Genomic DNA, 26901 nt, shown 5'->3' with positions numbered 1-26901 from the left:
AAGGGTAATGAGGTGTGGCGTTCACAGGTACACAGAGCTCACATGCTGGATATAACAGCTCTGATTCATGACAGATTACTAACAGGGGGTGGTGAGAAGGGGGGAGGGGTGATGGAAGTGATTTAACCAGGAGAGAACCTGAAGTGAAGCTAGCAGATGCTCACGTTGCCTCTGAACAAAGCGGACGGCTGTAATAAATTGAGCTGCCCTCTGCTAACGAATGGAGTTTAGAGATGGGAAGTAGGAAATTGAGGAGGGGGGCAGCATGAACCATGAAGCAGCTCATATCGGGGCTTCTATTACCCGGGCCTACAAGTTCTCCCGTCTCTGCTGGTAATGAGTGTAATGAGACAACCCCCGAGGACCACACTGATGTCTCGTCTCCTCCATCTTGTTAGGACGGAGATGAGCTCATTCCAGGCTCTTAAAATGGGCTTGAAGTGCCCTGTAGTGCTCTGCTCTGACACATTAGCTTTCTTTTTTGTTTGTAATTGCCCACACCTTTGAAGATTTAGTTTTTCTTACTTTATTGGCGTCACCTTGGCAACGAACCCTCAAATAAATATCCTGATTTATTTCAGGGGGTTAAAGTACCTGCGATTCTTAAATGGGAACCATAAAATCAGACGTTAAATTCTTTTTGACTTTTGACTGTGGACCAAGTAGAAGGAAAATAAGATATATGTATCGTTTTTAATACCAAAAATGAGGAAAAGCCAATTTATAGTAAAAAGCTGAACCATTAGTATTAATGACTGCTTGAGGCAGATGAACACCAGCGGAGGAAACCAAGGTTTGATCATTGGTCCACGAGATGGAGCGAAAAAAATCGGACGCATTTTAAAAGTATATCTTCATATAAACATTTTATTCAGTGCATTTTCGTGTATACAACAAAGAATAATCAACTGGAAGGTTTCAGGCAGCTACAGCATCTGCCAGTAAATGTTGTCTTATCGGTTTTAGCCTGGTAGTTTGGAACACATGATCCAACAGGGGTTAATACACATAGCCTACATCATGCATGTCTAAACCAGAATTTCTCTGCTTCCTCCCATGCACAAGGTTTACCTAAACCAAAGAAAGAAAGAAAGGAACAAAGAAATCTCCTGGAGGAAAGCAAGAAAAAGAAAGTCACCCCAGAAGCATAAGAAGAAAGTAGCTGAAGGGAGGAGGACCTAGCCCGTAAAAAGGGTCCGTAGTGTACATCACTGTGTTTGTACATGCCCTGTGCGAGAGAGGGGGGGTCTTCAGCATTTTTTTCCAACGTTTACAAATATGACAGGTCCTATAAAATGTTAAGCCACCTAAAAGTCCACAGTATTATTTTTTTTAATTATAGAAAATGTCACCACGATAAGTTACTAAAACACATAACAAGCATCCTGGGGAGGGGCCTGTATCCGATATTAGAACTAGATGGAAAAAGGATGGGGGTTGGGGGGGGGGGGGGGGGTCCGGAGGATGGCACGAGCACAGAGAAACAGGGGGGGAAAAGATCACGAGAACAAGAGACAAAGACGGCGTGACACAGTGGTAACAGAAGGGAATGGGAACACAAAGCAGTCGCCTCGGATCTGTGTCGTCAAGCGTATCAGCAGAGAGCGCGGCATCGAGCGCGCCGCCCGATTCCAAGCATTTCAAATCACTTCCTCCTTCCACTGTTCCTCTACTCCTCTGATTTCTTTTGCTTTCTTTTAATAAAAAATGTACAATGAAAACGGGGAGTTGAGATCCAGCTTTGCCTTTATTCTGGCACGGTTCAGCTGCTTAAAGGGACACTCTTTATGTTCAGTCTTTGGTTTGCTGGAACCCCTTTTAGTTAAGAAACAGCAGTAGAAATACAGAGACCCAAATGCTGTGGGAAAAGAACAAGAGGAAGAAAAAAGGGGAGAAAAATGAAACCAGCTCTTAAATAAACGGCTCTTGGCTAATTTACAAAAAAATCAGAGGAAACGGAAGGAAAAACAAAACCCCAAGGTGCAGCTGTGGCGTTTGTGACAGGAGCCACTCTGTCCCTTCTATATCAGGTCAGTTGAACATAGGCTTGGTTTCCCCATGCTATAGAGAGCTCAGTCTCTGAGCGTGTGCATTAGGACACAGGAGAGCTACCGTCTGGCCTGCCGCAGTCCCAGCAGCGCCGGGCTGTGCAACACCAGGGAGTTTATAGGCTTTTAATCCGCAGAACTATGGATGAGACGGAGGTCAGGGCCCGCGCCGGCGGCTGCCCTGGATTCCTGCACGTCTTTGCATCCCCGTCTGACAGATGCATGAGCGCTTGGTGTCAACGTGATGCCAGGAGAAAGTTAACGCAGAAAGAAATCAAGTCGGGTAAAAATGCTCACTAGTATGTCACCGTTGATAGCACAGGTAAGCAAAAAAGAACTCTGAACGGATGGTGTCTGATAGCTAATGTCCCGATGGGATGGCGTACCTAATGGTGTTAGCTAGATGCTTGCGTGTGATTCGTTGTCGCTAGTCCTGAACTGCTTGTCAGTGATAGACGTCTGCTTGGATTTACGCTCTGCTGGAGGTAAGGTTTTCGCGGTTCCACCCCGGGCCTGGGCTCGGCTCGGCTACGTCGACTCGTTCTGGCTGACGGCTTTGCCCCCGTTGAGCATCGCCGAGGCGCTCCGGCTCTTGGTGGGCGTGCCGCTGCCGGAGCGGGAGAACTCCGTCAAGTCGTGGAGGGATGGCTCTCTGTACATCGCCACTACGGAGACACAGAGAAGAGGATGATTCAGACAGAAGAGGCCCAGTTTCACGGCAGTAGATCACAGTTTCTGCTTGTTTCGCTGTTCAGGAGAAGGCTCAGGCTTTGGATTCAGAGCCTCCTCCTGTCTAGGATGCTGCTTGATGTTGGTTCCTCTGGGAGACTGTGGCTGAAACAGCCGACCCAGCCCTTCAGACACTTCACTTAGAGCAGCATTTTTTTTTATTTTGCTACAGCAGAAATCAATAGACCATCCTTGCACGCGTCAATAAATGGCAGGATTTCACAGGGAATCCACTGGTTCCAGCCTTCTTACTGGAAATATTACATCCATATAATGGTGGACAAATGACATTTAGAACTGACCTCATGCCCCATTTTATTCCTGTTTTTTTTTTCTGGCGCCATCACCAGTAAAGCACATTTTTCTCGAAAGGGCAGCACTTTGTGACTTTTAGAAGGAGTGGTAAGAGGATTTTCCCACTTAAGATTGAACAGTGTGAGCCCAACCTGCTCCATTCAGAGAGAGCGAGCGATTGAAAGGCTGTGGGCTCGGGGACTCATAGAGTGGAACAGAAGAATGGTGAATAACGGCTGGAAGGGAGGCCAGTGCCAGAGGCAGGGATCTTGATTGGAGCACTGCATCACCACTGCCTCAAATTACGCGAGCTGCTGGAACAAATTGGTAGGGTTTTATTATGTTTTGTTTCCTTTCTTTGGCGAGGCTTTTTTCTATTGGTTTGCCGCATTTGGAATGTAAATTATGCAAACGATTGGATATAGAACTCACGTAGAAGGAGAACCTTTCACATTTATTCTCATTCTGCCATTGAACCTGAATAATACTATTGTTTTCTTATAAACAGAATAAGCCGAGCATGCCAGTTATTGGAACCTGAATTACTGTCCCGCGCGGCCTACATTCATCTTTATTACTCAGCATTTCTCTGTTGCTATAAGGTGCGTTTGAGAGGTGGCTGGATGGTAAATGGAGGGGCATAAACATCACAGTGATCCCACAGGACCGAGTTAGATTCTTAAGATCTCGGCTCCAGCAGAATGTGAAACATCCATCACCTCGATGTTGTGTAAATAAGAAATGAGGTAAAGTTAAAAAGAACATCAGTTTTTAAAATGTGCTGGTCAAATAGTGTATCATCACATGAATCTGAGGCCATATAAATACATATTGACTATAAACCTGCATATTCCAACACTAAAGCCTAAGTTCAGACAGTGGAGGTGGTAAAAGTAAGAACTTTGTCAAAACTGGGTTAGATTGGTTTGAAAACGCCACAAAAAAGTGTCACGTGACACAAACTGAAACTACGGAGGAGCCGACAACCTCAAAACCGGCTCTTTCTTCTCTTTGTTTGAGTCTTTGCACGGCCGTCCTTTCAAAAGGCCCCGAAGTGAAAGCGCGCAGTCTCTGTTGCCTCCTCTCTGTTGACAGGTAGATCTGCGCCTCATTGAAGATGAAAGGACCGCGGCCTTTTCCACAAAGGGAAGAGAGACGTTTTTCCCTGGCTGATTCCTCGGCTCTATGGGTGGAGCTCTGACTACAGTCTGGAATTAAATTGCTGGGTGTGACTATTGAAAGCGTTTTAATCTGTGGTCCTTCTCCCTCCTGGTCAGAGAGAATGGTTCGGGCTCCAGCCGGCGTGCGTCAGCAGCCGAGGGCGACCAGCCGGAGGCGGCTGCTTGAATAGGCCCGCGTTTCTACAGAGGAAGCTAAATGGCAGAACGCAGCTCGTTTAGTCTCAGAACGTCCTCAAGGACTCAACGAACATAGAAAAAATGAGGACATTCATTCAAAAAGGTTCTTTTTCAAACTTTTAACCGTTGCCGACTGCCGGCGAAACTTCCCCGTTAGTTGTCGTGTCACACCAACTTTCGCTCTGTTGTCAGGATTTACATTAAAGTATGTTTACAACCCTCCACTGTGACATTTACATCCACTTTACGCCCCGAAGCCAGATTTGGAGCACATTCAGGACTCGTTTTCCATTTTGGCTGAAGCTGGACGCTGTGTTCCGTGTTCGGAACGGCCCGTGGGGAGAAACCACCTGAGAATGGGAGAAAGAGGAGGATCCGTACGCACCTTTCAGAGGTTTGGGAAGGAAGTGGGCTGCTGGCTTGTTCTTCTTGACGTGGTTCCCCTTCATGATTTCCCCCTCCTTGTTCAGACCGAGGTACCAGCCCCTGCCCGACTGCTGCTGCCGATATATCATGGAGGAGTACGTCACGTAATAGTTCTCGAACACCGACTCCTTGAATTTGCACTCTGGTGTAAAGTGTTCCTGTGAGGGCAGAAAGAAATGTAGATACGGCACACGGCAGTTGTTAGACAGTAATTTACAAAGTCTCCAGAGCCTCTGACATCCCAGTCTGAGCAGAGATGTAACAGTTCATTACAACAGAGCGCAAGTTACCAACGCTTCATTGCGCATCCAGAACACCCTCGGACAGCACAGGAGGAAGCAGCGTCTCGTTGCTATCTGCTTGGACCATGTCTCCGGGGAGCCCTCTAAAGCTACTGTTTCCACTCACTCTGGTCAATAATGTAGACTTTTATGGCACAGATAACAGAGATATGACAGATATACATGAGGCATGAATAAAAGACAAGGTACTGTGTGTTGCTCTAATGCAATGGTGTTTGTAGAGGGGGTTTATATATGATCTGGTATATAAATGTATTACGATGATGCAGATTCTTTAATTTTGAACCTCATATAAATGCGTCGTATGTTTTACTTTGTTTGTGAATTGCCCAGAAGCCCCCAGAATCACCCCACTGCCTGACATTATTGCCCTCTCTCACACCCAGCTGCACCGGTTGAAGTCAGACGGGAACCTTGGGATGTTTCGCCTCGACGGGATGCATCCTGATCCTGGTCCGGGCGTGAGCTGCCGCACGACAGGGATCCCGAACGGTCCATTTGAATAAATGCTCTAAGCCCACTGGGAGGGCTGGAGACCCAGCTGGGAGCTTACAGCATTAGATTTCAATTATGCATTAGTCACCTGTTACAGACCCGTTAAAACCATTTACAGAAGAATAATTCATATCCAGCTTCACTATAATCTTTCTTTATCGTCCTGAGCGCCTATGTGCTAATAGTTCATCCTTTTTTAAACTGCGTGTCATCTTCTCTGTTCACTCTTGCTCTGATCTCAGAGCTACGATCTCAGAGAGACTTGGCAGCGTCTTTGGCATTTGTGCACAAACACGACAGGCGGGTTCTGACGCCAGGATTCTGTCTCTAATAACGAGCTTATGTGGATTTGGCGAGGACTCGGTCTTGTGAGGAATAATCACTTATTGATAAACAGATACCGTGGATGGATGGATGAAGAGACGATGAGGAGGGGACGGCTGCTGCCGCTGCACTGGAGTAGCTTTACAGGGAACTTTGACTGACATCAGGAGGCAGCAGAATGGCAGGAGATCCCCACGATTCTTTTGAACGCCCTGCAGGAGCATCGCTTTTGCTAAACAGCGTCTTTGTTGTTCACTGAAACCAATCTCCCAGTTTAAAAAAAAAAACAGCTCATATCACTTTAATCGTGGCTGCAGGACCAGATGGAGTGAGAGGAAATCACTTTAGAAATGAAAAACAGGACATTATCTGCATAGAACTATCAGTCCTGTCATCTCGCTCCGTCCGCCACTTTGTTGTGGTTTAGCTAAATGGATTTTTAATGACGCAGTATGTATATTTGCTTGTAAATATAGAATATAAAACCAGAACTTTGGATAAATGCGGGTTAACTGGTTTGGTTTGAGTTTAGACCTGATGTCTCATAGCCAGAGTCAATACAACAGCAGAGAGCCGTCCACTTCTGCCCACGACTGTCCTTGACCAGGAAAATGTCTGCCGTTTAGCCGGATAGATGCACAAATGGACGGACGGGAGAATGACGGCACTCAGACAGACGCTGCCTTCATACATACGAGTCACTTTACCCTTTACGGACAACGTGGCTTCTTTATTGAGGGCGTCGGAATGCGCAGAGGATTTAATTGAACTTAAATCAGTGCAGCATCGAGCGCTAACTGTGCGACGCGCTAACTGTCCGCACATGAACGACATTTAAGGCTGACGTTAATACACCTCGGTATTAAACATCGCCGGGTGTTTACTGCTGATGGAAATGTATGAGCCACTCGCACACGCTGACCCATCTTAGAGACCTCTGCGTAATTACACACTTGGGCAGCACCAAGCGGTGGCTGTGAAATGCATGTGCCGTTAAACAAGGCAGTCATGTGAAGAACGCAAGATCAATTATAACGCGCTGTAAAACGGATTTCCGTCCTGTCAGACATTTCTCCCCGTGAGTAATTACATTTTTTTTCTGCCTGTGATTAAATTAGGGAGAGGAAAAGCAAACATGAATGAATTTGATCTCTACACGGGGCAGTTGAGCACTGCCCCGTGTGTGCTCAGCTGCCATATTGAAAACTAGATGACACCGTTACGACAGCACGCAGGCCTGTTGGGTAGCTTCTGGACTCTGAAACGCATCCAGCTCTTCAACGTCGGGGTCTTAAACTGACAAAACCGGGCTGAAAGACTCCCACCACGACTCGACACACCCAGGAGCAGCACCTTTAAAACATCAGCCGCAAGGCTCATAACCAACGCAAAGTAGTTAATGATCCAGCTCATTGGGTTGAAACCAAACAGATCTGCTCATTTTTTAAAGGATTGCAGCGCGCTAAAGGGTTGAGAACGCCTGCTTGTTCACATACCGCACGTCTGAGGGATGTTGGCGAGCGCTCGTAAAAGGATTTACACGCAAGAAATAAGATAGGGGAAGATGGGGAAACTTATTTAGCTCTGTCTGGCAACCTGTTTTCTTTCTCTACCCACCGGGACAGAGGATTCATGGCCATGGGAGAGGTTTTAAAATGAAAGTGATTTCAGTGAAAATCCTCAATATTAACCTGATAATATCTCTCTCCCAGGAGCCCTGAACTCTCCATTTTACGTGCACTCACAAGCAGCAGCCTGGATGAGACTCCTCTGGAGCCTCAGTGACTCATACTAATTCAAATATGACCCAACCAGGAAATTATTAACACCACGTTAAGCACTGCTTTTGAGATATCTAACCCCACGGAGCAGATATAAACCCACACGTCCTTTTCACCCGCAACATGAGCAAACCTGTTCCGTTGCCTTGCCGACTGGTGTGCGACGAGTGTTTATTTCACGTTTAAATTTCCTGCTTCTGAGCTGTGCAAATATGAGAGGAAATGAGGAACGAGGACAGCAATGAAAAAACTAATAAATGAACTATTGCTTATTCTCCCACACGTTGATGCCGAAAGATCAGATTCTCACTGCGTTCTCCCTCACCCACACATGTGCATCTTCTTCTCACCACTCGCCCCCCCCTCCATATACAGTAGGCACTTATACAGCACGTACACATCCCACAGTTGTAAAAATGTAAAAATGGCTGCACGTGCAAGCGGCCCCGTCTGTGCTCTAACGGCAGGAAAAAGGATCATGTGAATCAATTATGCTGAATATTTATGCGCTTCTCTTGTTACACAAGGCGTTAACTCAGAGTGCGCTCACGTTGCGATTCATGCATGCATTTGTGCACAAGTACAAAGAAGAACAAGAGACAGCCAGATCCCTGCAGCAGTGCCCCCCCCATCCCCAAACCCAGAGTGCGTCATCTGTTGTCACTCCGCTGTTGATTGGGAATCTCCCACCAACGCCGACCTGCTATTGGCTGCTTTACTGTGTGACTTCACTTTGCTATAGGAGCAATCTGAGCAAGGCTGTCAGGCAGCCAGCTCCACATTCAATTCAATCCACTTCAATTCACTTTCCAATTTAGCTCAAGCTGCAAGCTTTAAACCCCCCTCACCCCCACCCCCAGCCCCAGCCCTAAGATCTACATCTCATGCATTTGAGGCTCCAACCAAACGACCAGCACTATAAGACTCAAACAAATAAATACTTATTATGTAGAAGTTAAAAATCTATATCCAGTTTAAGCTATTTGGGGAGCCGACTGGCCTGGATGTGGTCAAACGAGGACCCGAGCTTTTGATCCAGGCCATGTGGTCACTAGCTGGGAAAAACGGCGCATTTGTGGGTAACAGCTTTGGCACCTGCAGCCTGTTTCTGTCTGAAAATGAATTATTCGCGTAACATGCTACTGTAAGATGTTGACAAAGACGGCTACATTTGCATGTCCCTGCTTTTAGAGGCTGAAAACTAATCCAGTACAGGATTAATGCGTGTGGCCAATTACTGTCAGCCAAGCTGGTGACATTAAAATCACTCAACTGCAGACTGGTGGGGAGCCACGCTAAATGTGGCGCAGGAGTGTGTGTCCCTGTGTGTAGTGTGGCGACACGTTGAATTACTGTTGTATAATCCCAGCAGGCAGCTCCACCAACATGTTGTCAAACACTTATTAAAATGGAATTATGAGCGGACCACACAATCACTCCACTGCAGCAATTATGCTGTCAGGTTTTGGTCGTACTAATCATTGACTGGGACCGGTGTTATGCCTGACTGCACTGGGTCACGTTAACGTGCGCAGCTCTGCTTTTACATCCTGTCATCCCATAACACATGAAGGTAAAGAGGTCCGGCTAAAGTCAATAGGGTTGTCCTGAGTCCATCTAAAGGTTCTCAAGAGGGAGTGTGGCCAGTTTTCCGTCCTCCTTCAGAGACATTTTGCCACGGGCAGCTGTGGAATTAAAAAGGTGCACAATCATTAGGTCTTCTTGGCTCTTTCTGAGCTGGTTTCCATCGATCCCCATCATTTGTGCCAAATGAGACCTTTATCGTACCCAGCAGTCTTTACTAATTCAACTAGCAGGACTGGCTGCAGACAGTCAGAGCGTGGGCCTGCGTGCCCTCTGGGTCGTCGCGTTGATGCCTGCTGCACAACGAGATGGTGGCATTTAGGAGGGGGAGAGTCTGGCTGGCGGCTGAATAATTCATTAGATTGTACTTTTAATCAAAAATGAATGGGCCCATCTGAGCCTGGCAGCTCAGGCAGGTTACTGGCTTGTTCAAACAACCCTTGAACTTTTAATCAACAGAGACGTGCACATAAGGATGAAAAAAGCAGACACTTACTGATGTGTACAGGTAGCCCTCGCTGTTCATAGCCAGATAGAGTTTGGTCTGCACCCCCTGGATAGCCACCACCCGCAGGCCCACTGGAATAAGGTTGAACATGGCTGCAAAGCAGAAACAAAAAGCATGAAATTGAATTATTCAATTCACAAGGAAAAGCTCTTCTCGGAAAGATGGATCCCTAAACTTTAGCAAAGTATATTGGTTCCAGCCGTCTTGGCTTAAAATAATTGTCCTCTTATTTTTGACGTTGGGAAAAAATAAGAGGACAGTTCTGCAGGATGAAGGTGTCCTCCGCTTTACAGACATTACAGCCCGTCTGAGTTACGGAGCAGCGAACCTGTGCAGCTCTGCAGCAGACGCGGCTCTGACTAAACGGGCTGAATCACACGGATGAACCTGGCTGTAACCAGCAGGCTGAGTCGTGAGGCGCCGAGAGCCAGCAGTAACCCAGCCTGTCGGCGAGCTACACCCCTACCCAATTAGTGTTGGCCCGCAGTCCCTGGTAGTCTGCACGGGATTCCTGGCAGGAAACAGTGGGAAGCACATGCACATCCACCTGAACTAGAAAAAAAAACAGGCCCTTTTTTGTCTTCTACTGGTGAAAATCCTCCTAAACGATGCTTCTACCAACACTGCTAGTAAACATCTCCTTTTAGGAGCGCACATTTTCACGTTAGAGCGTGTTATTCCAGGATTAGCCAAATGCGAGTGGAGCAAATTAAAATTTATTTTCACGTCGGCTCGGCCGTGAGTCACAGTCTGACCTTACATTACAAACTGTTGAAAGGCACTTAGTCAATCTGTTCCTGCCGACTCCTCTGAGTGCAGGAGAAGCTTCCTGACGGGCTGTAGCATCCGGCAGCTTTAACACAACCCTTACTTGCTCACTCTACCGGGGATTCTTTATTGTAGATAACAGCCAGAGAAACTCATAAAGGATTTAGAAGGTAAACGGACGTTAGAGGCATGTTCTTGGTTCAATGGAAAGGTCGTTATTCCATCAGCACATTCTGCGGGTCTGTGGATTCAGCTATGTCTCCAGATGTATTTAAGATCATGTTTTTGCTTCATCTTTGTTCCACTGGACCCACGAGATTGGAAAATCTCCCCTTGCTCTCAGCCCGTGAAGCAAGTTAAGACACGGTGAAAACAGCCCACATCCACAGGCCTATTCAGGTTTACGACACACTTTAGAGGCGTTTAAATACATTTCTGCTAAATCTTTTTTATTATTATTAATGGATGCACCCTTCCTGAGCTGTATTGTTTCCAGAGCCTCCCTCTGACGCACATGTGCACCTGCTGTTCACTTCATTTCAAGGAGATTAACTGATGGAAATTTTCAAGAGGGGAAACTTAATTACTTCCTGGCTCCTGGAAACACCTTAGCACACTGGAGAGGATGACAGGGCCGCCACCCATTCACACACACACACACACACACACACACACACACAGACACACACTCCCTACAGCTGAGAGTCATCCAATACGACGGATACACAGTTGCCTGCAGGTCAGTTTTTATGTAGATCAGCGAGATCTGTATCATTAGCTGGTTCTGATTGTTTATCTCTTCTGAAAATGACACCAAAGCAGGAAATATCTTTAAAATCTCACAAAAATCTGTCCAGGAAGCAGAGATCAAATTCTTAAGTCTGTGTGTGTGTGTGTGTGGGTGTGTGTGTGTGTGGGTGTGTGTGTGTGTCCTTTCCCACCATCACAAGACACCATGAGCTCCAAGAGGACTGTGCTCTTCGTCACCATGGAGACAAGTGCACCCAGCGCCTAACAACACTATTTTTGGAGCAGTGTGAAGAGCTCCGCTCTCTTTCCTTTTCCTAGTCTCCTGCACTCTTAAATGTTCTCTTCACAAACTGGCCACGGTCTCAGCCATGGTGGCGGTGAAAGGTGCACAGGTGCACGTGCACGCCCACCTTAAACACCATGCACTTGCACGCACAGTTGCTATTTTTATGTACGATGCATCTGCCCTGTCCACCACAGGAGTAATTGAATACAAAGCTATTAATTCAGAGGCCCCCGGAAGCATTCGTGTCCGTTTATTGTTGTTACGGCAACAATCACATCACAGCTGGCTCGGTGTCGCACATGGATCCTCATCAGCTCTGCATCTTACGGCGATTTACTTGAGCTGAATTGCACTGATGGTGAATTAAAAGTGAGAAGTTTCAGGGGTTGTAGCCGCAGACGAGGCAACCAAACGTGTGATTGTTCCATAGACCGTGTGTATAGTGTAGATATAACAGTATTAACATAACGGGGGGGCTGATTGACAGCTGAGCAACAGCAGATGGCCCTTTTTTCCCACCAGATCTCTCTTCAAGTCCATTTCCTGTAAACATCTGTGCAGAAACAACACCTCCCACAGCGACTTACTGTAACCATTTTCCTCCTCCTTCGTTCCATCTATGGTTCCGTCGGCCTGCAGCTGCAGGTGAAAACCCTGTCGGCTGTACAGCTTCGTCACGATCCCCTTCAGCTGGGGTTCTGTGGAGACAGGGCACAGAGAGGAGAAGATGAGAACTCTCGCAGTCAAATACTCATGGCGCTCCTCATCTAAAGGGACCATTTGGAGCGTTAGCATCAGCTCGGTGCTTCTGCCATTTTGGAAGACAATAATCATTTGAGTAAAATGAATTAGAGCTCAGCTGGGTGGCTTTGTGCTGGCTGCTCTGACACTCCAGCAATCGAAACACGTCTTTCCAGCATGAATTTGGAAATAGTTCATAAAAAAAGAAAGAAAATTGCGACAACTTTGAGTTATTCAGCAACATCGTGCCTCGTAAAGCTTCCCCGTCACTCTTAATGATATGGAGATGAAGCTTTATGAGAGTGACAGCACTGGCCATGTTCTCTGAAGCTGCAGACAAGGAGCTGCACACAGCAGAGACTTCCAGAGTCAGACGTGTGCACCAGTAACGGAGCAGAGTGGAGGGCAGGCCTGGGGGGTGTGCTGCTGCGTTCTGCCCCCTTTACAGGAGTGTTGCAGCTTCTGGGGGCATCGTTCCCACCAGTTGTGCAGCTCCATCCATCTGTCTGTGCCTGCCCTAAGTCTAGCTTTACTATCCTACATGTTGAGGATATCCAGGTTTTACAGATGGATGTGTGCACGTGTAAGCGTGTACTGTCGGCACAGGGGGACGAGGCAGCGAGCACATACGCCAGACACTGAACTTCATAACAGTCTCTTGATTGTGTTTTATGGTTGTGTTTCATGTGCAAACAGGAGCTTCTTAATCAGAGTTTCGTCTGCAGGAGAGAATCAGCTTGAGCAGCAGATGAAATATAATTGTTGTTTTACATCATTTAGGTCACCATAGTGACAGAAAACATGCTGTGAACTCCCCCGTCCCCACATACTGTATGTCGTGTTTATAATCAACCCAAAGAGGATGCTGGTGAATTCCTTCCTCCGGTGACATCACTCTGTGGGTACAGAACAAGCCTGACTCCCGAAAATGGAAGTTTGGACAAAAGATGTTTGATTCATGTGCTGATTTATAGATTAACTGTATAAATGAAATGAATATGTGAGGATGAAGGTGGTTGTAAGCAGGGCAGGAACAAGGTATTGCATTAATCGACTTACTGGAACCTGACTAAGCATCATATCTCAAGACGTTTGTTGATAACAGACATGTGCAAACATGTTTTACAGTCATTCATTTCTGCCCTAAACTGTTTTAAAAGTAAACTAGGAATGACATGTATTTAAGCAATTAGCATTAGCATTAATAAAGATAATAGAAATGAAGATAAATAGAAGAATAGAAGATTAAATATAGAACTATTGTTTTAACTCTTTATTTCCAGCCCTAAACAGGAGCTCTACAGTCTAAGAGGGAGTGGAAACAAAGAGTTCATGTCTTATTTGTCCTGCGGTGACAAGTGGAACACGTGGACCGAATCTGACAGTGTGTCCTCTCGTCTCACTTTGACACACTCTCATCATCCATAAATCTGGAGGAGAACCCAGCGAAATGCATCTTTCACAAGGAGAAAGGGGTTGTTTGAAAAGATGACATCTTTTAACTCATGATCAAAAGCACAGCAGCCTGATGAAATTACGTAACCGACCTGGACGTCTTCTCCGTCTCTTTTTGGAGCCAAAGAGTTTGACTCGGGAGAAAACGTTGAGCCGACTGGGTTTTTCACAGTTTCCTTTGGTTTTACTGGGGCTGCTAACGCAGCGGCAGGCATTGTTCTTCTCCCGCTCCCTCGCCTGCCTCTTCTGCCTGATGAGGGAGCTGGCGATCGCTGCAGCCATGGCCAGCTTGGCAGCACAGTCCGAAACTTCCGCAGATAAAAACGGATTTTGGTCCTTTGACTCGAGAAATCCGACGCAGTGGTACCGTTAAAGTCTAGTTCAAGAGCAGAAATGATCAACTGGATCAAATGTGGAGTATGTAATAGTCCCAGTGAAGGAGAAACAACAATCAGATGATGTCCATGGTAGTGGCGTCTGCAGGAAGTTAGGCGTTATCCCTGGAGAAAAAGTGAAACTTTAAAAATAGAAACACGAGCTCCACAGCGAAGCTGTGTGAAGACTCTCGCCACGACGGGCTGCGTGTGCCTCCACCCGTGCCATTTTCTCACCATCACAGTAGAAACAAGCCGCCACGGCTTCTGGGAGAGATCTGCACCATCCTACTGAACTACATGTTTGCGCGCATGGCAGACAGAGGACCGTGCACGAACCCGACTGTGCGTCAAACACCTGTTTGCAGAGAGAAAAAAAGTGTTTCCTGTTTCCTCTCGCTGCACCTGCTGTACAGGAGACTTGAACGCCGCTTTAGGAAGAAAAACGCAAAAAAGGAGTCACCGAGGAGATCCGAATTGTGAGGGGGAGACGCAGGGAGCCGACAGGAGGCGCCTCATCGCGGATGCGGCGCAACGCGCAGATTCAGCTGCTCCCGCTGCAGCAGCCGCTGCTGCTCAGCGCATCAACCCACCGGAGCAGGGAGAGATAGAGGAGTGGGGAGGAGGGAGAGAGAGCTGGGCATGGAACTACTGAGACACAGAGAACGCATCTCCATGCCAGATTATTTACATTGGCCGACATATACAAAAGGGGCGTATGGCGCAAATGGGTGGGGATGTGTTGACAAAGAGAGAGAGAGAGAGAGAGAGAGAGAGAGAGAGAGGAAGAAAGATGTGGATGTTTTATAAAACTGTATCTGGGGAAAGAAGCTGGTTGGCCGCTGCTTTGTTTGGACAGAGGGGTTTAAAAAATGCTAAATGCTCGACAATAAATACACTTTTCATTTTAAAATGACACCCATAACCTTTACACACATTAAATGCTGGCCTATGTCTCCTTTCCAGTGTCAAAGACCAGCTAATGGCACCAGGAGTGAGTGTGCATCACTGCTCACACCTATGGACACACGCACGCAGCGTTTAGAAGATAAACTCACTGGTGAATGAATGACCAAACCTCTTCCCTCCCTCACGCCGCTGCTACAGCACTTTTACAGCCTAACCAATGGTGCCATCTACAGCCGCCAGGGCAAACTGCCTCATACCTGCTTCTGCCTTTATTTCCTCCTATTAGTGGACGTCAGGTGAACACCTGACTTGCATCAATAAGTGTAACATAACATTGGAGTGGATAAGAAACCCGCATTTAAACTAAGGTAAAAGGTCAAATAAAGCATAAAGAATCAGAATCAGGTGAAATAAATGCAGGACCTGTGGCCAAAAGGTCACAATCCTGGAGCAAAGATGGTAGAGGAGGCTTCCAGGACCAGGGACAGCTCCCGAGCTCCCAACCGCAGACCAACTTCGCTCCATTTCCACAACTTTGTCAATAAAACCGCGCGAATTCAACAGAAAAATTCGGAGAAAGTGAAAAATAGAACGATTGGCGATCGCATCTGCCTACCTGAAACCGATTTTCGGAGAGGAAAAGTCATGATTCTCCGCGGGGGGAGTCCGAGGAGCGCTCGCAGTCTGCTGAGGAGGGAAGTGAAGTCGGATTGTCTCCAGCAAAGTTCAGACCGCTGTCAGAGGCGCAGTGGAAGCACCGAGGCGTGGCCATCAACGGGAAGATCATTACAGGACATTAGCGACATGCCATTAGGACTCCTAAAACGCTCATTAAACTTTCATTTGGAGGTCTCGTCGGTCGGGCGTGTGTTCCGTCTACTGCGGCGCTCGGTGGGGGCGGACTGTTGGAGGAGGGCGCGGGGGGGTGGGGGGGGGGGGGGGGGTAATCGTAAACGAAGACTGGGATTGTACATCCTTCTAGGGGCAGAGAGTCTTTGCTCTCATATTACAAAAAAAAAAAAAAAAAACGTGTAAAATGATCTGATAATGCGTTGACTAAACCGGTTATGCGGGATTGTCCACTTTGGAGTGAAAAATATCGATGTAGAACCAACAGAGACAACATGCATTAGGCAAAGTGAATTTGTTTCCTTTATAGTTTTCTGCTCCCTGCAAGCTATCTTGTTTTTTCCACCACTGCATATAAATGTCAAAATAAATTCGGGTTTATGATCATTGGGCAGACCTGTACAGTGATTTACAATATTATGTCTTGTCATAACTGTTTCAAACATAAAGATGAGACCGAATTAGAGGCGTTTAAGGCACGAAAATATATTTAATGATTTTGTAATACTAAAACATAAACTTAAAAATATGAGCCGCTCATTCCATATTTAGCTTTGACCTGATGTCACTACACTACTTTGGCCACTAGATGGCGGAAGTCCGCTGACTATCATAAGGGCCGCGCGATCACCATGGAGTCAAATTTCATTTCATTAAACCAAAATTTAATTGACACAATCTACTACATTAGAAAAACGCCTTGCTTAGTCTGACTCCCTCAGTGGGCATCAGATTAATTTCAAATCATTCAGGTCGCCACAATCATCAAAACACGTCAGTGTCAGAAAACATTACTTATACTGAGCATCTGCCGCTCTTTTAGATGCAGCTGTCATGTTTACATTTTCGTGTGATCATCTCTCCTTTCATACATGTTGGACTGTGTTTTACGGTCAAAGAAATTTTAGACGAATGAAGAAACCACACATTAATTACATTTTCTGATAGAATCCCTCTAACAGAGCTGCCAGCACAACCATACCTGCAGGAAATATGGACGAAAAAGGTATCATGTTGATGAGGGACACAAATCTTTGCAGAGTAGATTAAATTTTCACCAGATTGCTGCCTGAGCACAAATAGACAACCTACAGATCCTGGCTTTGAATTAAAAACCAGGCAGTTTGTCTCTGACAGGAAAGGTGAGGAAACAGCTCAAACACCTGAGGTGATGAAGTGGGCCAGACGATCTTCAACCTTCCATTCCATCTTTATAAGCAGCCAAGTTTAAGTATAGAATTGCAAAATTAGAAGAAGAACAGTAAGATGAAGAGAGAGACATGTGCCTCAGAAGTGTCTATTTCAGGTTTTATTCTATTGATATCAAAGCCGTTCATTCCGAAAATACAATTATGCTGCTTTATTTTTGACAAAAAGCTATTTGTGAGATCTAAAGTTTTGTAAAATGAGGATTTTTCCAGGTTCTGTGTAATAATAAACCAAATCGTTTTAATAAGGAAGATACATTTCTGCCCCTGCAGATCTATACCTGCTCTGTTTGCGGCTATACTTCCAGATCGACCTCTTTGGGTGCACGATTTAGGTACCTGTGTGGCCATGTGCCAGTAGGTACATTCATTATAGCAGTCTCTCAGAATGCCAGTCTGCTTTGGCCTCCCAGGGGCACCTTTATTCTACTGTACTCACACATGTGCACTCTTTGGAAAAATATCAATAAAAATGTGATTTTTCAGCTTCCGTCATGGTGCAATTATAAACATCTGGACATGTCTGAAGATATGCATGATGATGATGATGATGATGATGATGATGATGATGATGATGATGATGATGATGATGATGATGATGATGATGATGATGATGATGATGATGCATTCGTTTTCCTTTTGAATAATTTAAAGCTTCTTGGTCTCACCCAGAACCACAGCTCTGCTGCATTACCATCCTCGGCCACTGGGTGGCAGCTTCTTACGCGCAGGAGCGCATGGTTGAGAGCTGTGTTGACCTTTTTCTCCTATTAAAACATAAAGCTGCATTGTCTCCTTTATAGGTCTGGAATATCATGATAATAGTTTAATTAATTTTAAATATGGCCTCCACTGGGCAGCACTGAATAAGGTTAACCTCCTTTGGGGTATTTATCCGAGGGTAAGCTGCACGTTAGAGTCTGTGCCTCTGATTATACCACAGATTTCATCTTGAACTGCACTAATATCTTTAGAGACCACTGGTGGAAGAAATAAAGATTTTTAGCCTGACATATTATATATTTTTGGAATAAACTGTATTATCAGCAGGGGGAAAAAGTACAACAGATACCTCTGCTAAATCATTTAAGTCTTTGGCAGCGTTTAGCTGGCTGCCTGCTCTTTGTGCGTGATCTGGTGCAGTAAATCCACTATAACAGCAGCCTGCAACATGCTAGGCCAACAGTGCCATAGTGATACCATGTGTTGCCATGGAGACTGCACATACGTAAGAGGGTGTGTATAAAAGATGAAGAGAGAGAGAGAGAGAGAATGTGCACTCAGAATGGCGGTTAAATATTACAGAGCAGGAAATCAGTCTCTCAGGCCTCCAGGAGGGGAGGGGGCTCTAGAAAACAGTCATGGCTGACTGGTCGACTCATAGCAACGAGCGTGTGATCTGTATCAGAGGGCTATTTTCAGGACATGAAAGCAAAGAGTCAGTAGACTGAAACTGGAGAGCACGACTTCCATTATTTCCCCCTGCAGGCAAACCAGGATGAACCTCACCTTGTGGACGGGGAGCATGTGAATGGAATAAAAGTGCTCAAACTTCATCGTCTCAGAGGAACAGTTACATGTTAAAAGAATCTGTGCATTAGTTCTCAGATGTATTTACAGAGCATTGTTGTAATTTGTTGACTTTCTGTGCTTAAAGTAGCAGAAAATATCTAAATTCAGAGTAGGTTTGTCGTATTTGGCTCCAGGCACATTTTTAGTGTTGTGTAGATATAAAAAAAGGACTTTTGAGCTGTCTGCCAATTTTCCCCTCATTAAACCAGCATCATTTCTCCATCTCTATCTCGCTTTAAACTCTGAATCTAATTCGGAGCAAACAGAATTCCTGCCATTTTGTTTTCCAACCCATCACCTTTGGAATAACAAATGGCTTCAAAGTGTCTCTGCTCGGCGCCGGCGTCTTTTTCTTGCTGCAGCTCTCTGTTATCCAGGCGAAAGAAACAGTTTGATTTCACACATCAATCAAACTAAATATGGCTCTCCGGCAGAGGTGAAATCATTTGGAGAGCTGGGCGTCTGCCACAGCGTTTTCAGCTGTTTGCTGGGAAACGATACTCCACATTCAGCTGCGCCGTGAGAAGCTATCGAAGCGCTACGTGCTGGGCATCCACACCAAAATGAGGGCTCGGCATCTCTGACCGTTTCTCTGCTTTCGCATCCCTCACGTGTCACAGCCACTCTGTGTCCCTGTTAGCCTGTAATCATGAGGACAATCACGCCAACCGAACGGCGTGTGAAATGGCCAGAGTTCAGAAGGCAGCTTGTGCCGAATGACTAATGGCGCGTCAGCGACCTGCTGCGACACACACGGGCGTAAAACACACACCGCAGATCCCTCTCAGCCCGTCAGTGGCCCTTATGTCTCCTGGGATTTAAAGAAAAAAGCATAAAAAGGTCAATCTGTCGTATTTTAGGGCTATTATATGCAGTAGATGTTGTGTTGAGAACTGAAATGTAATTTCCCTGTGTTGAGGTGGGTGTGTGTTTGTGTTTGAGTCTACCAACTGCATGATCCCAAAGTTCTCTGCTCCCCTGGGGGATTGTGGGTAAATCGTGCTGTTATTGTGGTTAAGCAGGAGCCCGAAAGCCCTGTGATTGATTGTTGGGGAGGGAGGCGGAGATGGTGCAAATATTTAATATCACAGCGATGGGATTTACAGGAGAGGAGGAAGAATTAGAAGAAGATTCACAGTCAGCAACAAATCCAGGAGAAGGAAAACAGGACGGCAAAAAACCAGCCTGGCATCATAAAAGTTGGTGGATGGGGGTAAGTTGGAATGGAGACAATGAATCATGGCTGGAATTAAACAGGGACGGCGTTCAGCCCATCAGAGACTTTCTGGAGGGAGAAAATCGTCAGACAAGTTCCTCCTGGAGAAAATGTTCAGCGGCGCGTTTGCTATCTAGTGTCCCAGGCATTTACCTGTCCCTCCCTTCTGTTAAACACAATCCTACCAGGAAACGAAAGACAACATCTGGCATCAAAGAGAACCCAAGAAAATCAAAGTTTCTGAAACTCTGCACTGATACTGTAACTCTGTAGCTAATTATACCCAGGCTAGCTGGTCCCAAAATACAGCGAGATGTTGTCCTACATACCCCTTCCAGTGTGACACATCAAGGGAAGTGGAGATTAAAGGCATCATCTGAGACACTTAAACTGCCTCCTTATTGTTGGAGAAGCAAAGGAGAACTTGTGATCCTGTCTCAGAAAGACAAGGTCACACTCCCCCTATTTTAGTAGCGGCTAACTCTGCAAGTTATTGATGTTTTAGGCAACAGATGCTTTGATGCAAAGGATGACGGAGGCACCAACTGTGCCATTCCAAGAAGTAAAATCAAGACAAGTAAAAGAGGTGGCAAAAGTCCATTTTTAAGAGTTTAGAGGATTGTATTTTTTAAAATATAAAACCGTCCACAAACAATGCTTCCATCCCAACTGACTAGCATAATAGTGCTACATTTGAACCAGGCCGTGGTCAGTTTTCCCTTAGTGATTACGCGAATCTTTGAGTACCTGACAGTCTGCCAGCACGGTTTAAACTGGTACGAGTTTTTACAGCCCGCCTTACTGGCTGGAACCGACTACCTGGAAACGACAGCAGACGGAGTCACCGTGGGAAAGTGGGCGGCTAAATGGGTCACCTCTACTAACTAAGTCACACTTTTCATTTTAGAAAGAATCAATGGGGACATAAGGAGGATGGATGGTTGTTGGGGCTTGTTTATGATAAGATCAGGTGGGAGGAGCTCTGCGGGGTGATGGAGAGCCCTACATAGATGTAAAATAGGCCAGACTAGAGGAGAAGAGCAATGTTGGCTCTGTCTGCTCCGTAAAAGTTTAATGTGACGTGATGAGAAGCCACACTCTCATATCTGGAAGCTACATCATTTATGTAGTCAAGACATCCTCATATCGAAACAATTTGGCGACGTCACGTCATAAAACTGCCCCTTTTGTGGCACCTTTTGTGAGCTTCAGTGTGGCTCATTCGCCACACATTGGCCCTGATAAATAAGGCGCTCGCTTCAACTGTTGCCAAGAGCTGAAACTTTCCTTCCACCCACCGCCACGGCGGCGATTATGACTAAATATTATCGCTGTAATTATCGCATCACTACGGCTGAGCAATCAAATGGGAGATTAAGTATTTGCTGACGTGACTTACATTTCACACCCAGCGGCTTTTGTACAATCAGCAGCAGACGTTTGTTGTTTAGGATTTAATCCAGAGTGTAAACAACAAAAAAATGCTGCTCATCAGTATATTATGTCAGGTCTTTTACTTTAAACCAGAGTGTCTTTATGAATAAAGGCGGCAGAGTTCACTTTAACCTCTGTAATTTAGAGCGGCTCAAAGGTTCTCCAGCTCCTGCTCACTCCCAGCCTAAACACACCAGAGATTAAACCCTGCAGCCTTTTAGCGGGAGTGACAGCGACCAGGCCGGCCTGTGGCGGCCTCATAATGACTCGAAAGCTCTCCTCGTTCATCGCACCTCTGCATTAAACCTACATGACATCAGTGCAGTTAAGTACGAGACACCCGCCAGTTTAGCTGGGCTTTCACTCGCATGTGAATTATTTCGGCCTGCAAACTTCTAGAAACGGATTTTTTTTATGTTCACTCGTGTGTTTAGACACCAGCATCTGAGAGTAGCAGTCCCGGCGGTGCTACTGATCTCCCAATGGGCCTCCTTTAAAAAATGCTAAGACCTCCACGTGCCTGGACCTCTGCAGGCTCATCTCCCTGTTAGATCTGATGTTGGCGGGCTGCCGCAGCATGCGGCCGGTCAGGGGTCGCGCTTTACGAGATTGAATGATCGCACTCTGCTACCGATTGCGGGATCAGTGTGAGTGACTGCAGCCCCTATCGGGTTACCGGAGGGGGGGGTCGATTCCCCCTCCCGGAGATGCAGCTGCTGTGATATTTTGCGTTGGAAATTCTGTCAGTTCGCAGAAGCAGCTGACGCAAACAGGCGCTCCGAACGTTTTAGTCTAACGTTGCTGGATCAGATGTTGACACAAATGAAACATCCCAACATGAGCTGGCACTGTGTGTGTGTGTGTGTGTGTGTGTGTGTGTGTGTGTGTGTGTGTGTGTGTGCTGAGGAGATAACGCGAGGAGATTAAGACATATTTGCTAATGCTTTGGCGCTCCGTGTGAACAGTGGTGACGGGAGATGGCGCGACACCGGCCTGGGCTGACTGGCGGCCCATTACGTCACTGAACAGGCACCCAGAGTCCAGAGTGGACCAGCACGTATCCTGATGTCACCCCGTCTCCTGATGACGCTTGAGCAATTAGCTTAATGTTTGCGTTTGTGTGCGTCTGTGCGTGAGCGCGGGAGAGGTGTCGATATCTGCCGGCACCATCTGATTAGTGACAAAGTCCAATTATCTCTGAGTCGGTGGATTAGCAGGCTAACGCAAGGTGCTGTGATAAGACCGTAGGTCCGGCAGATCCTCCAGTACGTACGAACGCAGACGGTCGCCTCAGCAAACCTGAGGACTGGTCGAGCAGATCGTTTTCTCGTGATGTTCTGCAGCTTTAAATATAGAACTCTGAATGCTCAGCGAGGCCACGACGGGCAGCGTAAAGCTTGTGAGCTTTACCAGAACCTCTCCCCTGAACGCATCCCCCAGAACCCTGCAGCTGAAGTTCAGTGTCGCCCATCTGCTTTCCATTCAGTCCAGCGCTCCCCCGGACACATGCACGCGATGTAAAAATTAGATTTGGGTCAAAGGTAACGACTCCCGGGCCCCGTGCTGATGCGTGACACCCGGTCGAAGCAGCGCGTGTGTAGACACCTAGAGAGGGTGATGGAGGAGCCGGGGAAAGGGAGAGGGCCTGCCAACTGGGTGAGAGCGCTCTGCAGTTAAAGAATTACCATTTCATTAACACTCTGCATTATTTATGCCGAAGCCATTTATTGTCCTGGCAGATTCATTTACAATGACCTTGAGTGATCGCATTAAGCTCCTAATGAGGGCGAGAGTGTGATATAATGTTTCTGGAGATTTGTTCCACATTTATGCTTCAGGGCTTTCACTAAATATTAGCCTTTCTTTGACTTTTAGCTTTTCTGGCAGATCGTATTTTATTCAAAAGCCTGTAATTTTGAGATGGATCCATGTGATGAAAGGGAGGCATTTGCTGCCGTTGACTGAGAGTAGGAGGATTTAGAACGCTGTCATCGCACTGGTTTCAAACAATTTTCATATTTGATCAGAGAAATATGCAATTCTGGGTGCAGGCTAAGGTTAATATAGAACTCTACGCACAAATGCAGAACATCGATGCTCCTTTACAGTGATGGCCTTAATAGAATATAATAGGAAACTAACAGAGCATAAATCAATAAACAACATATTTCACCAAGGATTGCATAGATTATTGTATTTCTCCTACAATCTGCAGCCAGTCTAGTCATTAAAGCTGAATTTGTTCTTTTGCCAACTTAATAAATAATGGTTGCTTGTTTGCACAGAATTGTTCTAAAAGTCAAATATTGTAAGTATGAGTAGGTGTCTCACGAGAACACGGACTGACTCCATTTTCCAGGGGTCAATTCTTTCTTTCTTCTATCTAATAGATATCTTCTCACAAACATGAGGCTTTAACAAGAGCCTCTAACCGCCCTCATGGCTGATCGGATAATAAAATACAAATAAAGCTGTGGCAGAGCTGGTCTGGAACAGAACGGGGACGTCTCATCGACATCTCCTTGCGTTATTAAATGAGGTGTTTGTCCAGGAAAACCAGGATCACTGCGTCCGAACCTTCTTACACATGTTAGCGAGACTCTGAGGCTCAGAAAAGTCGGTCTGTTCTGCCTCTCGTACAGACTGAAGGTAACACCTGTGGCGAGGGTGTGAGCGAGGACACCTTTGATGTCCGATGGTGGCGTCAGCACGTATCGTCCAGTGCGTGCAGGCTGCACGTCTGATTACGTTTTCTTGGCTGAGAGTTCTTCTGCTGAAGCGGATTAGACAGTGGCCTGAATATTCAGCAGCAGCACAGGTGCAAGGTCTCATTCAGAGATCGGTGCATGAGAACGGAGACTTCCTGCAGCTGGAAACACTTTCGCCGTTTTAGGGCTTTGTTGGACACTTGAAGCAGGAAGTTAAACCTTCCGACACTTTCGCCACAAATAGCTCTATTCAAGGCTCCAGCTGCTTCGTAAATGAGGGCAACAGGCTGATTTAAAAGGCCTGATAAATCAGCTCCCGACTTGTCCTGTCCTCCTGTTAAAGTGCGGAGTGACCCACTTTAGCAAACATCCTCATGACTCACTGATCCTTACCGACTGACGGATGCCAAACACAGCCCCAGTCAGCAAAAGCTGTTCCCGGATTTGACTCTTGCATTTGCTGCCGTTTCATCGGGACTATCGACAGTCTCGTTAAGGAAATTTGGAGGAGAGTTTTCAGTCTTTAGAGACTTGCAATAATTTCAAAATAAAAGCACGATTGGTGTCCCGTAGAACAGGTTTTCCTTCAGTTTGATTCAATTACTGTTTAATAAAATTGATATTAAACCGGACTTTTAAACTCATAATCGCATCAGAAATTTTCATAAATTGCATGATAGTTAGCCATTTAATTTGGTCTTGACTGAAAACAGCAGGTTCACCACAATCTAAATGTACTCTGAGCAACAGCAGCGCTGTGTAAGAGTCAGCTGGTGAAGCACTGTGAGTTTGGAGCTGACAGGTTTGTGTGGCTCAGAGGCTCTTTGACAAGGATCTGTTCCTATGAAGCTCGTGTAAATATTCCTTGACATCTTTATCAGTCTGTCTCTTGCAGTCTTGCAGACTGTTGAAGTCATCTAAATAATAAATGGGGTATTGGCACAGATCAGCACCCACAGCCACCGTCTCTTCTCTCAGCCAGACAAAACTGAGGCACAAAAGCGGAGACGCGAGGGAGGGAGGGGAAATGACGTAAGGATGAAGCGGAGCGTGAAGAACGGTCGTGATACAGATTGACAAAGAGACAGAGAATGAACCCTCTGACTGACAGCAGCACAAGCAGACCTGACAGCGGCGCAAACAAGGGCGCCGGCAGCTCTCGACATCTCTGCACAGAGAAGGTCAAGGATTCAGGAAAAAAGGCCTTTTTCAAACTCCTTTTCCAACCGCGCGGCCCCATCCTGCTGACTCCACCTCGGACACCATCGAACGTCTGTCCTGTGTTGTGGTCATGGCATTAACGCATCCTCGGGCGCGGTTAAATGCTCCTGAAGAGGTGTGTGGCTATGCAGACTGTCTCTAACGAGCACTGACACTGATAACACTATTAGACACCTTAGTGAAGTTCAGGCCACGTCTCATGGCAGCAAACTAGATTACTGATCAGTGACTGTGTTAAAGTGCTGACATATGCACTTCTGACTCAGCCCAAATATCAATAAATGATTGTAGTCTGCAATAAATCTAATTACATATGAATCACTGCTACTAGCTGCAGCCTACTATGAGTGACGGAGGGGAACAGTGATTATTACAGTGATTATTATCTTGTTTTGGCCATTAAATCGACAACCTCCATATCAAGAGCAACCAAACGTTCGAGGCAAACACGATCAAGCCTCCAAAACGCGTTCAGCTTCCTGCGTGTCGGAGTTAAGGGTCATCCTGTCGCAGTAGACTGATGCATTTTGGCGACGCGTTCCTGAGCAACGTCCCGCACGTGATGCTAAAGGGTGTTGCCACCAGATCCGCACGTCTGTCGCCTCCTCGGCGTCTGCTTTAGCTTAGTAGGAGCGTGCGTCTTGCGTGAGTGCTAATGACGTCCTTAAAAACAGCTTACATAACAGCCGTAGTCTCCCCTTCTTCCTTTGTAAATTCAGTCACGTCCAACTGGAGCTGCAGCCAAACTGAATAATACATCTGTACTTTTCTATCCGGGCCTCCTCTATTGCACTTTTTTCTTCCTCCTCTCTCCTCTCATTCTCTCCCAAGGATGCATTCGCTCCCGTCCGTCCGTCCATCACACACGTCCTGCCAACAGGTGAGCTGGTTGACCCCGTTTGACCCACTTTTCCAACAGACACAGGAGTTCGATCTGAGCCAGTCTGCTGAGTAAGCCTACTCAAATGAAAACATGCTTGGATAATGAACAATCCTCATTTTTACAGCCTTTCTTGGATCTACGAAGGTTTATTAAAGGGAAACATGCTGACACGAGCTGGAAAGGTGTTAGAGAGGAAGGAAGGAAAGGAGGCATTGAGAGGTCAGGCTGCGAGGAGAGGAAACGGAACTCCAGATTGAGATGATCTCCAGAAGAGATGATGTCATAATGAATGTGACTTTTCCTTGGAACTGCGTCAGTAGCAAACGATTAAATAGACACTTTAGGCCTTTAGCCCTGTCTACGGCTGTGGGGGGGGGGGGGGGGGGTTCTTTCTATCATTGGATCCTACCTTTCTCCCTCCATGGACTGACCTTAGCATGAGCTTGGAGAGGGTGTGTGTGTGTGTGGTGTGTGTGTGTGTGTGTGTGTGTGTGTGTACCACGTCGCAGGATCTCTCCGTTTACCTGTTCTACAACCCAAACCATGGAAGTGGATTGTGAAGCTGTCCTGTCATTGAACTTGATGGGCTGTACAATAGCTGTTATATCTATAAGCCCCCTGTTTCTCCCCGTTTTTAGGCTTTGTTTTGGTCTGTGCCTGAGCCTCAGGGTGGCTGTG

General features: G+C 46.3%; 1 protein-coding gene across 6 annotated transcripts in view; it reads right to left on the bottom strand.

The window, feature by feature from the left end:
• Positions 1-838: 838 nt before the first annotated feature.
• Positions 839-26901, bottom strand: part of fgf13a (fibroblast growth factor 13a) — a 52961-nt gene continuing 26898 nt past the window's right edge. For 4 of the 6 annotated variants that reach the window (XM_057043199.1, XM_057043198.1, XM_057043201.1 and 1 more), the window contains 4 exons: positions 12241-12351; positions 9838-9941; positions 4815-5013; positions 839-2713 (listed from right to left, as the gene is read on the bottom strand). In XM_057043199.1, coding sequence (XP_056899179.1) covers positions 2577-2713; positions 4815-5013; positions 9838-9941; positions 12241-12351 — 551 coding nt within the window. In that variant the 3' untranslated portion in view covers positions 839-2576. Of the gene's footprint in view, positions 2714-4814; positions 5014-9837; positions 9942-12240; positions 12352-13941; positions 14862-15748; positions 15971-26901 lie in introns of those variants that run through there. The other 2 variants (XM_057043203.1, XM_057043200.1) reach the window with 2 other exon arrangements.

Source organism: Takifugu flavidus, chromosome 9 (assembly GCF_003711565.1).
Source record: "Takifugu flavidus isolate HTHZ2018 chromosome 9, ASM371156v2, whole genome shotgun sequence".
Taxonomy (NCBI): domain Eukaryota; kingdom Metazoa; phylum Chordata; class Actinopteri; order Tetraodontiformes; family Tetraodontidae; genus Takifugu; species Takifugu flavidus.
This window is presented reverse-complemented; position numbering and strand designations above follow the sequence as displayed.